The sequence below is a fragment of the Macrobrachium nipponense genome, chromosome 10, assembly GCF_015104395.2.
Source record: "Macrobrachium nipponense isolate FS-2020 chromosome 10, ASM1510439v2, whole genome shotgun sequence".
Lineage (NCBI taxonomy): Eukaryota > Metazoa > Arthropoda > Malacostraca > Decapoda > Palaemonidae > Macrobrachium > Macrobrachium nipponense.
Genome location: NC_087204.1, coordinates 23389977 through 23408588, shown reverse-complemented (window position 1 = coordinate 23408588; position 18612 = coordinate 23389977). Strand labels below are relative to the sequence as shown.

The window sequence follows — 18612 nt, the reverse complement described above, 5'->3', positions numbered from 1 at the left end:
ATATAATGACAATAACAAGCACTTCCCATCCCATTTAACTTGTGGGTTTGTTTCTAATCACATCAAGAACTAGTCTTCCTGAGAGTATAGTCACGTGACCACTGTCCCTCACGTCCTTGGACATTTGTTCCTGATTCTGCCTCTTGTTTGTTTTTTGTGCTAAGATGTAATTATGAGTATACCGGAACTGAATCCGCGTATTTTATGTTTCGCGGGTTTAACGAAAATTCGCGGCTTCGACGTTCACTTAAGATAATGAAATACCGAGGACTGAGAATATTGACAAGAATCATACATCGAAGGAGTCCTGAATATATTTATTTTTTCTTTTTCTTCGGTATTTTACTGAGAGAAAGGAGTTTTGGCTTTGCTCTTATCGTGCCTAGTACGAAAATCATACTAAAATCTATTGAAATTTACTTAAACCAAGACAGCTGCTAAAAAAAGGTTACCCTGACGGGATTTTTTTTTTTCCTCAGTGCATTGTGGGTATTGAGTGGGTAATTCTAGGCAATAACTCCGCACCGACTGCAAGGAACGTTCCCACGAATACGAAACCCGCCGGAGATTGGTTCGTCAAATGCATTTCACCGTGTTTAGCACTAGTCCCGTGGGTTAATTACAGTCGACCCGCCAACAATAAAGGTAAATTCTTATTAAGCAACCAAAATGCTTAAGGAAACTGTAATTTTCAAAGAAATGCCAACGCCAAGTGGTATTTCTACAGAAGCAGTCCGCACGGACTGCAAGGAACGTAACCGCGGATACGACATCCACTAGGGATTGGTGCGTCCAATGTATTTCGCCGTGTTTAGTACTGGCCCCTGGGGGATTAATTACAGTCGTACGAATAAATATTACTTAAAATTCTTGTTCAGTGGGTAAAACTGCATAGTAAAACCGCAACTGCCATAGTCTAGGCCGCCGCGGATAAGTACCCTAGATCTACCCAATCGGACCTTGGTTTCCATAAGTACCTCGAAAACAACTTAATATACAACAGGAATTAATGTCACGAACGTTAAAATCAAGCATTAAAACACATGAAAACAATATTATTATTTCCGAAATGCGAGGATGGTTTAACACAAAAATCGACCATAAAAAGAACAGCCTACCACAGCGAATTTCAACACAAAATCTGTGATCACAAGTTCACAACTCCCCAGCACCTTCCTTCATGCTGCTTACTAACAATGCTGGGTAGTACCACACCAGGGGCAGAATCTTTACGAAATCTAGATTTCTCAAGCATCAGTATCAAATGAAGGAGTCATCTCAAGGCACTAAATAAAATGATAAATAAGTTTTACAACTCTCACGAACGTAGAGCTGTAATCTGCCAAACATAGCTATCCCCATAATCCAACAGAAATATAACGTCAAATTCAGTAATTCGATGACCGCGTATGGTAACACTGCGTCCCGGGCTTTAAGTAGTTACGCTATGTGTAAGTTTTAGGTAAATAAAAGGATATCTTGGTGTACATTTGCAACTGAAAAGTGTTTTAATAATTTACTGTATGCTAATTACACCGTTAATATTCGATATAGGATATTGTTTAAAGCCCGGGACGCAGTGTTACCATGCGCAAACACCACAGGCGGATGGACAGATGGAAAAAAACAGAGTATAGGTAGTATGCAATCTTCAAACGAATTCCCTATCGTCCACCCGAAATATAGTGACAAATCTGACAACTCCGTGGAAAACCTTGTTCATTTAAAGAACACAGCGATTTAATCCTCAAAATAAATCCTGATAACCCACCAGAAATATAACGACAACAGTCTACAAATAAAAGAGGAAAACAAAATACCTTGGTTTTTTCCTCCAGTACAGACTTCTTGGATGAGATAGAACCTTCGGACCTAACCAGCGACTCGCTACTAGTCGCTAGTCGCCAACGATAAATTAGCTGTCCCTAAACCATAGTTTGCCGTTGCTGCAGAGATTCACAAAAATTTGCCTTAACCAGAAATCACATTGTTTTAGGAGCAAGAGGCCGTGCCACCATAAAACTGGGTTGAACCAAAGAGGAGATGGCTCGAGTGGTTGATGTGAATAACTACTAGGCTATGCTATAGTTTACGAAGCCGCGATTGTTTTATTGAGAAATTAAAGTAATGTTTAAAATTGTAATATTTTAGCATTGCCTGGTATTCCTGAAACCGTAATAATGATTTTACGATATTGTAAGTGTATAACTGTAAGCGCTTAGGTCCAATATGTCATGACATATTTAAATTTCTTTTAGAGTATTGTTAAGAAATGTACACTCGGCAAGGAAACTTAAGATACAGTTTTTTTAAATTTCGGACATATATTGTTCAATAATGCCACACCTGGCAACTCTTGAAAGGGGGCGGAGCTTCAAAATCATAGCGTTTGTTGCTTTCTAGATTTCCATTAACTTTACACCATAAAGATTCTGTTGAGGTCCTATAATCATTTATACTTGAATGTAGAAACAGGCTCTATATTATTCGTTAATGTTGGTTTGGTAACGTCAGTTCAGGGTAGAATATTGATCATCCTTTTTTAAACCTACTGTGAAACCTTATTTATAAGTAATGTTTGACACTAAACTGACGTAAAATTCATACGTAATTAAAGACGGATCTTAAACAATGAGAGAAAGGGTTTTAAAATTTGGTCAGTACTTGTGGAAATCGTGAGGAACAATACAGTGAAGAATGAAATATTATGACGATAGAGAGAGAGCGCGCAAGCATAGGCCTATCTATAGAGATACTTAATTCATTATATTTACTTTGAGAGGGTGAGTGATAATATTTTTTCAAATGTGTTTTAAAAGTGAAGAGAGAGAGAGAGAGAGAGAAGAGACGAGAGAGAGAGAGAGAGAGAGAGAAGCAAAATCTGCTCGTGTGAAAGCTTAGGCCTATTTATAACTACTTAATTTCATTATATTTTCTTTGGGAGATGAGTGTAATATCGATAGACCTATGCTTGCGCGATATGATATGATGCCAAGAAATCGTGCTGCACTATGCTAGATAAAATTTGAAGGATCATAATATTCAAGTTAATTCTCTAAGAAATTCTTACCCTAATCTTGATTACATTCGACAGTAGCCGTAGCATTCAAAGATTGTAAAAAGACGTGGAAAATTTTAGACACAGGATGCGGTCATTCTTGCTCTCTTGATATAGTCCTTTACTTTTGAAAATCGGGTTTCATCCACAATCATTCACGAAAAAAGCTGTGTTAAGTAATAACATTTATTACCACAAATAACTCAATATGTAATGCAGAGGCAATTAAAGTATTATATCGTGGGAGATCTTTCAGCTAGCGGCAAAGAAAATGCAGTCGTGTAGGGCTGTAGGCTAACGACCCCGAACTTGTTATTTAAATGGGCAGCATATAGCCAGAAAATCTTTGAGGCTGACATGGACACTGCTACTTTAACCTTGATTAAGATTTATATTTAGAGACAGTAGCTTTGTAAACAGCAACTAGCATTCGATCCATGTCAACGTCAAAGTAATCAAAGTGTGAAATCCGTTACGTTAGCCAGTATCCAATGACTTGTGCTTTCCCGCTCGAAGTTCTAGGGGTCCTCCTCACACCATAGAAAACGCTCTTGCGGATGCAACTAGATTTGTTCAACCTACCTTAGCCGGCGCAACATTGAGTGCCATTGACGTCAGCTAACTTTAATCGCTTTGGAATACAAACATAAGTTTGTAGAAACTAAAATAATTGCATTCACCACTTACGATGATGCAATATATCCCCGTTCATGAAGCAAAACGAGTAAATATTGTTGTCGTGATACATAGTACTAAAAACAGAAATTCACATTCTATCTACCAGATCTCTATGAACGAATCGATCTGAGAAATTCCAATTACTTCGGACATATATAGTGTTTTTAAGTATCTGAACGGTTTTCTTTTGCAGTTTTAACTTATATGATATAATTTGCAGTATATTTTCATATTCTAGAGTAAATTTAGCGATATTATGTCTTTTCAGTAAAAACAAATGGGAAATTGGATGAACGAAAGCTAATGAAAACTGTATCTTCAGTTTTCTTGTCGAGTGTACAAGTGCTTTTATCTGTTTATATTCGTAGAGCTTGAACAATGCACTATTGGGATTATATTACTCAGTATCTGTATCATTTCCATTCAGGTTGATATTTTTCTTGTTATTTTAGTTTCGATGTCTTCATGTTTAGTAATAAATGCACGAAAGACACTCATCTAATGTTAAGTTACGGATAATGATTAAAAGTATGGAAAATAGGCTGACGTAGTATCTCTTGTGCGTAATTCGTAAGGTACAGAATTTTCTGAAACATATGGATGTACTTGACAATTATTTCACGATATATTTGATCGTAATTAACGTTATGTGAGTGTTTTCAATATAACCTACTGTTTGGAACAACCCTCCAAAGTAACAATAACGCCCCCAACCCCACCCCCTCAGTGGGAACCCCCCACCCACAGAGCCCTCCAAGAATGAAATCACCCTCACAGAGGCCATGACTCTCTCTCTCTCTCTCTCTCTCTCTCTCTCTCTCTCGTGGAATCAGAAGAATTTGTTTCTGGTGATTAAGAGTTAATTTCTCGATATAATGTGGTTCGGAGCCCACAACAAGCTGTAAGTACCGTTGCTAGGTAACCAATTAGTTCCGAGCCACGTAAAAATATCTAATCCTTCAGGTCAGCCCTGGGAGAACTGTTAATCAGCTCATTAATCTGGTTAAACTGAGATATACTTAACTCTCTCTCTCTCTCTCTCTCTCTCTCTCGTCTGCACCAGAGCTGGAAAGCATATGGGCTGTTATACAGATATTTAACGCTTTTGTTTTCTATATACATAATTTCCCCCCCCCCCCCCCCCCCCCCCCCCCCCCCTTCATTATTATCAACTCAGTTAAAACAAAATACTTCTTTCCCTTGCTGGTGGTAGAAGTATAGATTTGTTAACGCAAATCAACAAAGGATGATGGTATCAACCGCCATTTTACTTGTATAGATAAGTTTATAGAAATTTTCAGTCTTCTTCTCAGGTGTAAGGTTAGGTTGGTACCCCAGCTCCCAGATGGTGGCAGATTGGTTGGTACCCCTGTCTTGAATGTGTTTAGGAAGCCTTTTCTTCGTTTTTTTTTACTTGTGGAAATGGATTTGCATCAAAAGTTTTCTCAACTCTTGGCAAAATCAAGAGAAAACATCCAGAAAGGATGTTTGTGATGTTGCAATAAGAGAGAGAGAGAGAGAGAGAGAGGAAGGAAGAGAGAGAGAGAGAGAGAGAGAGAGAGAGAGGAATTAGTACTAATGTCGTTAAACTGCGAAAGCTTCACCACCCAATCTAATTCTTCTTATTTTCTTGTTTACAGATGGGCTGATAGCAACCAGCATCTCCTTAGTTCAGTCGTGTTCTCTTACTCGATGGTAGACGTAAGCATCATTGCCAATATTTTCCTTCATTTTTAAAAAGTTAAGTTGCATAGGCCTATGAGAAAGCAAAAATTGTTAAGCGAATTCTCAGGACAATGCCAGATTCTTCATTCAGTTATACCTTGTTTATATATCATTTTTATGCCTCCGGCATGCCGTCCAGGGCACGTGATATATAACCTGTCTGTATGCCTGGTATATTCTATGCCTGGCAGCTTAGTGAGCCTAGAGTTAGGTGAGTATCAGATGATGATAATATAATAATCACAACAGAAGATAGTTTAAGAGAAGTGGATAAAATTGTGCAGGAATTTGAGTTAGCTACAAATAGCAAAATTAACAGAAGTGAAAAGTCAAGACTATTCAGTATGGGTGGTTGGAAGAATAAAAGGACTGGCCCCTTACATGAATATGGCAGAATGTTACTTCTTTGTTCACCCTAGGTATTCATCATTGTCATGATTGTAAGGAAAGTCTAAAGAATAATTGGGAACATGTCATAAGTAAAATAGATAACCATTTGAAAATGATTCGTGCAAGGAAACTGAACCTTTTTCAGAGGACGTGTATTCTTGCAAAAGTATGGTATATTGCTCATGTGTATCCCTTAACTCATAATTATGGCATCAGAGCTGAGAGACTAGTTTTTAGATATATTTGGTGTAGTAGATATGAACCAATTAAACGACTACAATGACTAGAGGTAGAACTGAAGGTGGTTTGGCTGTTTTCGATGTAAGAGCTAAAGCTAATGCCATTATTGCTAATATTTTTTTAAAAACTGTCATATTGAGTAAGGGTCCTCAGAGCTTAATTTTACATTATTGTTATTTTAGGTTGTGTAAGTTCTTTGACTTAGACTTTAAAGCTCCACAAATATTTTGCTATTCCACACCATATTACAGTTAAATTAAAGGAGGTTCATAATTTTCCAATGTTATCTAATAAGAGTGTCTACCGAAGTATTTTAGAAAAACATGACATCTCTGTAGTATATAAATATCCTTCATTTCACTGGAAAGTAATATGGAAGAATTTTTGTGATACTGACCGTTTCGTGGGAAAGGAGATTATCTTTAAGCATCTTCATGATGTACTACCTGCGAAAAAACGTCTCCACTTTTTAAATTTATCCAGCAATTCCTTATGTGAAATATGTAATATGGAGGAAAGTGCTATTTACCTTTTTTTTATTTTTGTAAAAGAACTGAACCAGTTTTCAAATGGCTGAGAAGTGTACTTAAAAACATTTGTAATTTTGAGCCGGAGAACAATATAAAACTTATATTTTGACCTCAATACCAAAGATAATTGTAGGAGGAATGTGTGTATAATTTTGTTGTGTTCTTTATATAATATATATATACGATATGGTGTACTAGAAATGATTTCAATATGGTTGCAAATGAAATCATAAGGTTACTTATTAATAATATCAATAATTACAGGAGAGATTTATATTTAATACATGGCAATAGAATAAAGAATAATTACGGTTCCTTTTTAGAAAAATTAGATTTTTTAAAGGTGAGAACATTTATTTTAATTATAAATTTTTTTCTGAAAAATGAATAGTTTATAACAGTTTCTAATTGTAAATAATTTTCACTTTGTTTATGTACAACTTTTACTATGTAAATCAAATCTACTCTTATGTATCTCAAGGTTGTAAGTCTTTATAATAATAATAATAATAATAATAATAATAATAATAATAATAATAATAATAAAAAGTATCAAGGTTCAGGTCATACTTAGCGGTCAAAGAAATTTAATAGTGTTTTGTTCTGAAGCCAAGCCAGGCCAACTCTGGGCTGGTCCCAATTCCGGATAAATAGTGAGGGTATCCGTTTCGAAAACATTTGCCAAAACTTATTGTTAAATGAGCCGTACAGTACTACAGAAACAGTTAGAGGAGGCTTGTTAAAAACAGCAACCCCAACTAAGGATTAAACCGAGAATAAGAGTAAGATTAGTTTCACTGTTGTTCTGTTTTTTTCCATCTGTCCATCCGCCTGTGGTGTTTTCGCATAGTAACACTGCGTCCCGGGCTTTAAATAGTTACGCTATTTGTAAGTTTTAGGTAAATAAAAGGATATCTGGGTGTATATTTGCAACTGAAAAGTGTTTTAATAATTTACTGTATGCGAATTACACCGTTAATGTTCGAAATAGGATATTATTATTGTTGTTGAATGTAAGCTAAATGTAACTATCTAAAGCCCGGGACGCAGTGTTACCAAACGCAAACACCACAGGCGGGTGGACAGATGGAAAAAAACCTAGTATAGATATATATGTGTGTCTTTATTTCATGGCTTCTATGATCTATCGCTTTCATTATGCCAGTAACTCGTCTCAATGGAATTAAGTAGTAGGATGCCTTTTCGATTGTGCAACTCTCCAATGCAAATGCACTTGATCTTCAAAGGTCAAAAGGCTTCTAGGCATGTCTTGACCAGTCCGTATGAGATATTAGTTTCTGAATTCATTTTTGAAAGAGTTTCTCGTCAATCGATTTATCTGACAACATCAAACGTTGTCTGGGGTGACTAAAAAGTATTTTAAAAGCATCTCGGTGCACTAAGCATAGTTTTTCTATGAGTATATAGATGTTTAGGCCCATTGGGCCGTAGGAACTGACATGCCAGTAAATTAAAACTCGTAATATTACTTAAAAGAGAGAGAAAGAAACTGACTTCACCTATTAGGCCACATCAGAGAGTAGTCGCATAGAGACTATTGCCAAACAGTACTAACTCTGTCCACTTCACATAAACTGAGTCGCGTTATCGTAAATCTGAGAGAGAGAGAGAGAGAGAGAGAGAGAGAGAGAGAGAGAGAGAGAGGTCTTATTTCGGCGTCGGTTTTATTCATGGCCAACGAACTTATCCCAGGGAGAAATTCGATTCAAGAAGAACATTACCAACAGGAAGGGTAGCTTGTGGCGAGAGAATTATCCTCGTTGCCTGCCATTTCTTTTTTCCACTTTTTTGGCAAAACTCGTTATCTATGAGTCCATAAGTCTGTCCCCCTTGAAGGTCAGAGATTATACAAAAACAAAAAAAAAAAAGAACAAACAAAAAAAAAAAAATTGTAACAACTTCGAAGAAGAAAAAGAAGAAGAGAAGAAGAAGAAGAAACAGGAATAATAAAAAAAACTTTACATGGTCGATCAGCGAGCCTAACTTCACACTGGGAGTAAGTTTCATTAAACTTCTATTGATAGCCTCGCGTAAATACTCGCCCCGTGGTTTTTTGTTTGTTTGTAAAAAGGTTTTAGAACTTCCTGGACGTCACGTTTTTAGGGACAATAAGTTACCGTGGATACACAGTATTCACTTACTACATTTCGGCGTCTTTATGGGCTCCTTTTATTTCTGTTATTAGGTGGCATTCTGTTTTAACAAAATATATTTCACAGTCGTATATATATATATATATATATATATATATATATATTATATATATATATATGACTGGTAAAAGTGTTCTGTAACAACAGAATTCCATCTAATAAAAGGAGCCCATAAAAACACCAAAATGTAGAGAGAAAAGTACTTTTCTCTCTACATTTTGTGTTTTTATGGGCTCCTTTTATTAGATATATATATATATATATACACACACACACACATACACACACACACACACACACACACATATATATATATATATATATATATATCTATAGGGTATAGGGTGGGGTCCATAAAGTCTCGTACCATTCTGGGCAATGAATACTTGTAATATATATATATATTATATGATATATATATAATTATATATATATCTAATACAGGGTGTCCATCAAAGTCTCAGTACCATTCTGGGCAATAAATACTTGTACCATACTGACTTTATGGCACACCCTATATATATATATATATATATATATATATATATATATATATATATATATATATATATATATATATATATATATTCGTGTTTAGTATAGCTCTAACGAATTGGCAGCCATATTTCTCGCCCAGAGTCTGGCTCTGTCCTATGAGTGGGGTACTGGGCACAAATGCTCAAATTCAGCGAGCGTGCCAAACTTCCGCTCATGACCCTGGCTAGGTGCCGTCTCATCCAAGGTCAAAAAGATTGGGCTCTTCTTTCATACTACATCGTACGTGAATTAATTATTATTATTATTATTATTATTATTATTTTATTAAACATGTAGACGCCTTGAAAACCAGAAAAGAAGAAATAACAAGAAATACCGGATAGACCCCTGACGACTACGGCCTGTTCCGATCTACGAAACCCACCTGTATACCTGTTGACGACCCCAGCCTGTCCCTGATAACCAGTTTTGCTTTTGATAACACCAGCCCGCCCGAAATTTCCAGCCCGCGAAATTTCCGTTGACGACCTACAGCACGATGAACATTGGACAGCTGCTTTATAATACCAGCGTGCCAGAAAGAAAAATCATAAGGAGAATTGAAAGAATATTGTACAAAATCAATTCTGTGAATTCTGCCATTATTTCAATAAAATATTTATTATTTATTATTATCCATGTTATTATAGTCATCCTTCAAACCATACTTTTCTGAAATAATCAATATTTAGGTCATTATTATTATTATTATTATTATTATATTATTATTATTATTCCATTATTATCATTATTATCATTATTATTATTATATTATTATTTCATTATTATTATTATTATTATGTATAGAAGCAGTTAGCAATAGGAGCAATGATATTCAGTCTAAAAAAAATAGTAGCAATGATATCAGTTAGCCCTCTCAACAGCATTATTATTATTATTATTATTATTATTATTATTATTATTATTATTATTATTGTATAGAAGCAGTAGCAATAGGAGCAATGATATCAGTCAATAGTAGCAATGATATCAGTAGCCCTCTTAACAGCATTATTATTATTATTATTATTATTATTATTATTATTATTATTATTATTATTATTATTTTATTATTGTATGAGCGATGATACCAATAGCCTTCGCAACACTATTATATCTTCAGTAGCCTTCACAACCTCCACATCCATTCAGCAACGCAAATAACGTAGCAGTTTACGTTAAAAAAAAAAAAAAAAAAATGCGCGCGAACACCGCGCATGCGCTCTCCGTAACCCAAAGCAGGAAACAGAGTGATTTGACTGATTTCCCGCAAAATCTTCCCGCCCAAATTGTTTTACGTACCAAGGGCACCGTCGTCGACACCTCTTCACCTTCTTTATCATTTCCTTCCAATTTCTCCTCGCTAAAAATTCATACTCTTAAGGCTACAGCCAGGGTCTTATGCATATAGCTAAGAGAGAGAGAGAGAGAGAGAGAGAGAGAGAGAAAGTGGTAGGGAGGGGAATTTATGGTAAACTATGGTGACTACCTAAGGATGAGAAGAGAGAGAGAGAGAGAGAGAGAGAGAGAATAGAAGTGTTTATGAAAAAGAGCAGAATGACTTTCTTACGATGAAGAGAAGAGAGATTTATTCCAAGCTTGTGGTTGAAGAATACCTATACTATACTCTTTTATGTAAAATAGTTTAATGTGTAATGCTTAATAATAATAATAATAATAATAATAATAATAATAATAATAATAATAATAATAATAATAATAATAATAATAGAGAGAGAGTGGGGGCGGTTGGGGAATTGAAGTTTATGATAAAGAATAGAATGACTTTCTCAAGACGGATGAGAGAGAGAGAGAGAGAGAGAATTGATGTGATTTCTCTCGAGTGGCTGAAAATGGCTAGCGCCGATGCTCTATTGATTCGTAAATTATAATTTTGCCGGTTACTTAATTAAGTACTTCTTAGTATTACCACATGAATTTTATAGTCGTACAGACGTTATCTGTTAGGCAAGTATTAATTATTATTATTATTATTATTATTATCATTATTATTATTATTATTCATGAAATGAACCCTAATCATATGAAACAGACCATTGACTTGAAATTCAAGCTTCCAGCGGATATGATGTCTATTTGAAAGAAGTAACACAAGGCAACAGGAAATGCTGAAAGAATAGTTCATTTATCAGAAAACAAAAACAAATAAGTTAATAAATCAATAAATAAATAGATAAAAAAATACAAGTAAATTATCAACATCCAAGAAGAATTGTTCGAAAGCGAGTTAAGTTAACGGATGTTTATATCCTGAACAGGTCATTATTTCAAACAATAAATTAGTTTCCTTAATAAAATAAAACTGCTTTATATATCTACGAAGTGACCTACTGTATTCTACAGCAAATCATCCATTTGGGAATAGAAATGGGAAATAATATATGCATCCTACAACTGGTTATAGTAGAAAAATCTCCTGGACTTAAAATTCCAACATGGCGTCTATTATTCCAATATGGCGGCTATTATTCCAATATGGCGTCCGCTTTTGCGTCTCTAATGTATTCCACATTTTCGAACCTCGATTCCGGATGAGAATGAGAAGAGGAATAGAGCGAGCAAGCGCGATAACTAATAATAACTCTTCCTGTTCTACCTGGCTGAACTTATCTCCCTTAAAGTAGCAGTTCTATGGCTTCCTACGTGAGGGAGTCTCGCCCTTCTTCCCTGTTCCCTCCCTTCCTCCTCCCAATTTTCTCGCTTCCCTTGGGCCTGGGCAACTAAAGGACATCAGGTTGCACGTTCCACTGCAGGAATCTGGTCCCGAAGTCGTTCCACAGCAGGACTCCGGTCCCGATGACATTCCACAGCAGAACTGTCCCAAAGACGTTCCACAACAGGACTCCGGTCCCGAAGACATTCCACAGCAGAACTGTCCCAAAGACGTTCCACAACAGGACTCCGGTCCCGAAGATGTTCCACAGCCGGAACTCTGGTCCCAAAGACGTTCCACAGCCGGACTCCGGTTCCAAAGACGTTCCACAGCCGAACTCTGGTCCCGAAGACGTTCCACAGCCGGACCTCCGTTCCGAAGACGTTCACAGGTCCGAAACTCTGCGTCGCCGAAGTCGTTCCACAGCAGGACTCCGGTCCCGAAGACATTCCACAGCAGAACTGTCCCGTAGACGTTCCACAACAGGACTCCGGTTCCGAAGACGTTCCACAGCCGGACTCTGGTCCCGAAGACGTTCCACAGCGGGACTCTGGCCCCGAAGATGTTCCACAGCAGGACTCCGGTCCCGAAGATGTTGCAGGAATCCGGTCCCGAAGTCGTTCCACAGCAGGACTCCGGTCCCGTAGACGTTCCACAACAGGACTCGGTCCCGAAGATGTTCCACAGCAGGAGACTGGTCCCATAGACGTTCCGCAGAAGGACTCCGATCCCGTAGACGTTCCACAGAAGGACTCCGGTCTCTCGAAGACGTTCCACAGCGGGACTCCGGTCCCCAAAGTAAGTTGAAAATGATAATAACGAGGTCTACATTCCCTGGATGATAAAGGCGCGGTAGGATACTCGCTCAACGGACCGTAGGACCCCTCGGCCGCTAACGAGGTCTTTCGTCGCTCGCCCCCCTTTCGCTCAAGTAGGATATCCTAGCGACGTCCATGATCTCTCACCTGCGAGAGGATGTCGGGACATCATGTGATTTTCCTAGGCGCCCTACGCCACGCTAAGAGAGAGAGAGAAAGGAGAAATATTTTGTGCAAGTATCAGAGTAATATAACGAGAGAGAGAAAGAAAACGAGAGAGACGGGCATAGAAAACGAGACAGAGAGAGAGTTGGAGAGAAAGGAAAAATATTTTGTTCAAGTATCAGAGTAATTTAACGAGAGAGATACAGAGAGGAAGAGAGACGGACATAGAAAACGAGAGAGAGAGAGAGAGAGAGAGATAGCTCTACCTAATAAACAAGATACATCCCTTCCAAAAATTAACATGTGTCAGGATGTAAATATGATACATGAAGAAATATCTAATCATAAAAATAAAAATATAAAAAAAAATATTCCAATACGAACAAGAAGACAGGAGAATGATAAAAAATAAACAAATGCATAAAGTAAAACTAACAATAAACATGAAAAATGAACGATTAATTATAGATATGAACAGAAAATTAATGTCCGCGTTAGCATGTACAACAGTTGACAATCACGAAGCGTTAAAACTCTTACAAGATCATAATAATAACATTAACAAATGGACGCTTGAGTGAGATTGCTCGTGCGTTTAACTGAGATGAGAGGAGAAGAGAGAGAGAGAGAGAGAGAGAGAGAGAGAGAGAGTGGGGCGAGTGGTAGGGAAATTCCCTTGGAGGAGGAGGAGATGAGAAGAAAAGGCGTTGTGGAACATAATGATTATAAAGGGCCCCTGTTATTGATCTCTCTTCCTCCTCCTCCTCTTCTTCTTCTTCTTCTTCTTCCATTTTTTCTAAAGTAAAGATCCTCGCTCAGTGTGAGATTCGCTCTCTCTCTCTCTCTCTCTCTCTCTCTCTCTCTCTCTCTCTCTCTCTCTCTCTATATATATATATATATATATATATATATATATATATATATATATATATATATATATATATCATGATTATTTCTCCCTCTTTGAAGAAGAGTGAATACAGAGAAAGAGAGAGAGAGAATGCTACATTCCATTAAATGACATCCTTACCAATGTGATTTTCTTATCATACTTATCGTGCCATTTTATGACCCATAAAAGCGTTGACGAGGTGAAATAAAAGTACCAAGTAAGGCGACGAAGCCATTATGGGAAAGGTTATCCGGGCTGGTCCGCAGACCTAATGAAGAAGAATTAGACCTATAATGAGTAACTTGACTACTTCATGAAGGCTAGCTAGCCACTGAAGTCAGGAACGCCTCAAGTTGGTTGAACATCAGCTAAGGATTACAGTAAAGTAAAGTTGCATAAGACCACTTAAAATCAGAGAAACAACCAGATGTAGCATCATCTGAAATAACAGGGATACGGCAACGCGAAAGAGAGTTAGAGAGAATGAGAGAGTGATTAGCTATTAGTCTCACCCTAGAAAAAGCTACGTTAGAATTATCAGTATCAATAACAAATATCTAGGAAGGTTTTTTTTCTGTTTTCGAGAATATGGATCATAACTGGAAAAAACTTTTAAAGGATATGATCCACACTTGTGAATGTTGTGCCCATATTAACTCATCGAACGTACGATAAAGTTCCCAAGCTCGGTTATATACTTTACAAGTTTTCGCCGTATTTTCTGACAAGAATGATCACTCATCTTGATTTCCAATTCACAACAAGCTGAACATCATTCTGAGAACCTTGTCATCGTCGTAAGTTCAGGCCATGGAAAGTTAAATTCACAGAAATTCAGTTTACCTAAATGTGATTTACGCGGTGTATCAAAATAAGACATAGCCTCATGTGAGGAATCTCATTATTCCCGTGTATCGGTTGTTTACCTTAATTGACTGAGTGGTCTGAGTTTCTTTACTGTGGCCTTTGAATTGTTAAGTATATTATATTTAATTGTCTCACGCCAGATGGTGGCCAAAAACCGGTTTAAAAACTCATGGGTTTGAGGTCTATCGGTCTATAGATCTCTGGAGGGTACTATACACTCAACCTGCCTTGTTCTCTGCATAAAATTGACACATACAAATGTATTCTCTTCAGTGAAAGCTCATCATATTTGGGCATGACATTTCTGCCTTTTAGATAAGGATTTGTGTTCATATTGAATAGTTATAATAATAAAATACTAATTATTTCATTCGCTTCGTCGATTACCCAAACTTTGGATAGTTCATTTTGAAGCAAGTGTGCCATTCGTTTTTGCTTTCTAAATTACAGTGTTATGGTATTCGAAAAGTTATTTAATTGATTTTACCTCTTTTGTTTATTATTTCTTTTGTCCTCGTGTGGTTTTCTTAATAAAAATGGTGTCAGCCTATATATTTTTGTTGTCTCTCTTTCAAGGAAAAAAGTTAATTACGGGAGAACAAAGCTTTGTCTCCTAAAAATATAACAAAGTATTCCCAGCTGGAACTTTTTTTTTCATTTTTTTACCAAGCTTCGTACAGACAGACAACAGACATAACCCTGTCTGTGCTTCACGTGTCTCGCTTCTCCCTACCGCTAACGTTACTGTCTTCTTCTTCTTCTTCCATTCCCCTTCGCTCACTCTTTCTCTCCCTCCCTGACCCACGCGTCGTCGTTATACCTGATTTGTCACGTTATGTCTTCTTGTGCTTTTACACGCCAGTTTCCCCCCCCCCCCCCCCTCCCCCCAAGGTCTCTCTCTCTCTCTCTTTCTCTCCCCTCACACACCTTTCCATTTACAGACCGGGAGGCCGTTGTGTGCAAAGAGGTTAAACATCTAACCTCCATGGCTGTGTGTGGAAGCAGGTATGTGCAGTAATGCAGTTTTTGTACGTAGAGATCACATTCAAATTTAAGCAAGATAAAAAGGTTAAGACAATCGCATCTAGCGAGAGGACCCGGGTTGGATTTGATTTAGAATACCAGGCGGGGACAGAGCGCCGCGGGCGAGTTCTATTGAAGTGTATTGTGCATCCGTGGGTTTATTAAGCGGTAAGCAACTTGCCTGGTGAATGGACGGCTTGGGTTGATCGTTGTCAGTGTGCAATAAGGCACAAGGGTAGCAACCCCATCCCAAAATGCAGAATGAAAATGGCGGAACATCATCTTCCTACTACTGAAAACTTGAGCACATCATGAAGATTTATTATTATCGCTGGCTTGGGTCTCGAAGCTAGGGCCTTTCGGTGGTGATAGTGATAGGTACGAGTATTCTGAGAACTAGACCACGGGAATAACAATAGTAGTAATAATAATAATTATATTCTTCAGATTGGGACTAATGGCTTGTCGCGCAATGGAGATAATACTTTACTTGATTGTGTATATATTAGGCAGTGCCGTTTTCATACATCTTCAGATTATGTGACCAGACTAATAATAGTGACTGGATATATTTGATAATTAGAGACTGACTTGCAAAAACGGGTGAAACTGTATATGGTCATTAACGTGAATAGCATTATTTATGAGTCTATATTACGGTGACGCCGGATGTATAATCAACTAACATCATTTATCTATCATCAATTTATGTCATAAAGGTTTCTGCTCATCAGAGATACGGTGCAAATAAGTCATTATTGTGATGCATATAACAAATACATAGCAGAGTGTCTGTTCGTAGTCTCCAGTCACCGTTACGTAACAAGGAACATTCTTCCTATTCGAGTTCACACCCCTGGATTAGACTAGCCAGCCCGTCCGCTCGCTTCCTTGGTGAGAGACCCACTTCCTGTTCATCACCCTTCCTGACCTCTAATAACCCGTTTTGTTTTTCCTCGTCTGTGATGGTTGCGGCGCCAAAAGTCATCTCTCTCTGTGTCAATTGCACTTGGTTGCACCAATCGCCAACTGCACGAGTAACGAATGAGTTTTGTTATTGGTCTAAGTGCCGAGACCATGCAGCATGCGTAGCCTAACATGTGTTGCCGTATACACACACACACACACACACACACACACACACACACACACATATATATATATATATATATATATATATATATATATATATATATATATGATGGAGAGGGTGTTGCTAATAAAAAGCAGGTTGAATGTAGTACTAATGAATAACGATTACGCTCAAACCCGGAATCCACTTAATCGGGAATTCAGTCAGAGACGATGATCATGTGTATACTAGACTACAAAAGAGTATGTCAACCTTTGATGAGAGAGAGATAGAGAGAGAGAGAGAGAGCGGATGAATCACGGGCATTTTACCGTCGTCAAAATAATCATGAGACATGCATCTGGACCGCGTGCTATCACACGTTTCCGCTGTTAACGAATCACGGCCTCACTCACTCTCTCTCTCTCTCTCTCTCTCTCTCTCTCTCTCCACGACCGATGGGCCGGCGATCGATACAAAGACGAAGACCTAAATCTCGGAAAGAAGAGGAAGAAGAAGCCCACCACTTGTCGATCTTCTTGTCAGACATTTGCTTTGCTAAAGGCAACCTGTACCTGTGAGTGATGGGAGGGACTGGATACTTCTCATTTCCAATTCAAATGGGATCCTTGACCAAATGTTTTACTTCTGGAGCACTTTTGGCTGGGAGAGCCATTACCGCTTTCTTGGTGCAGTTATTCTTTTCCGATTTTTCCCGGTGATGCGGTTTCTGTTTTATGACTTATTTCTTCCGTGTTCTTCTTCTTCTCAGTCCGTGTCCAACCTTACGGCAAAGTGATCAATAATTATGCTTCCTGTTTCGATTGCTGCAGCGATGTCAGCGATTACTAACATACGATACACAAGGTAGGACATTTATCATATATTTTGTTAAATCAAATGCTGAAAAGTTTTCGATTTTTTTCTTTTGCTCTAATGGCGTTCATTAGATCTACACGCTTGCAGAATGAAGTTGATGCTTCTCTTATTGTTTCATGCTTAAAACGGCACTTGTAGTCTGGATTTTGTTTAAATATTCCTTTCTCAGGCTCGTCACTAAAAGAAATAAGTGATGATAATAATAATAAATAAATAAATGAGAAAGCCTGGCAGTAGCCTAGACTCAAGTACCTGTCGTTTCTGATGTAGCCTAGACCATTTTTATGATAAAGTTATTCTCTGAACATTGCTTTGTAAACGACAAGAGCTTGTTTAAACAGTTCGCGATGCTCATCTCGTGATGGATGCACATGACTGGAATAGTTAATGACTGATACGTATGTCCTACCAATAAGCTTGAGTTTTTCGTAGCTTTTACTCCGCTGATCTATTCATTTATTTCTCTGTCTAACGGAAGTTTATCATCAGAGAGCCGGTGTCATTCGGGGGTTTGGTAAACCGTGGGACCTCAGCGGTCAACCACGTACCCATTTCAAATGGAATATTGCTTAGAGATAAAAAAAAAAAAATAGTGTTTACCAAATTTCCGATCTGGGCTGTCCCATTGTTTTATCTTTAGATTGATTTTCCCCTTGTAATGCTGCCATAGGATCTCCCCCTCACGTGATAGGGTAACTAGGTCTATTCCATTCGACTTGGTGAGAAGTTACCATATTTATCCATTCCCTTTATAGCGAAAATTCTCCTTCCCACAATGCTCATTAATCTCCTTTTATGACGCATTGTTTTCAAAGCGTAGTCAAGTAAGGAGAATTGATAAACATGACGGGCGGAGATTATCCCCATCCTTAATCCCCAAAGTATACCTT

At 37.6% G+C, this 18612-nt stretch overlaps 1 protein-coding gene across 3 annotated transcripts in view; it reads left to right on the top strand.

Moving 5' to 3' along the window:
* The first annotated feature begins 593 nt into the window (after window positions 1-593).
* LOC135223472 (beta-TrCP-like) overlaps window positions 594-18612 on the top strand; it is a 91279-nt gene continuing 73260 nt past the window's right edge. Inside the window, exons 1-2 of one of the 3 annotated variants that reach the window (XM_064261892.1) lie at window positions 594-645; window positions 5377-5437. In XM_064261892.1, coding sequence (XP_064117962.1) covers window positions 5429-5437 — 9 coding nt within the window. In that variant the 5' untranslated portion in view covers window positions 594-645; window positions 5377-5428. Of the gene's footprint in view, window positions 646-5376; window positions 5438-15665; window positions 15754-17449; window positions 17711-18612 lie in introns of those variants that run through there. The other 2 variants (XM_064261894.1, XM_064261895.1) reach the window with 2 other exon arrangements.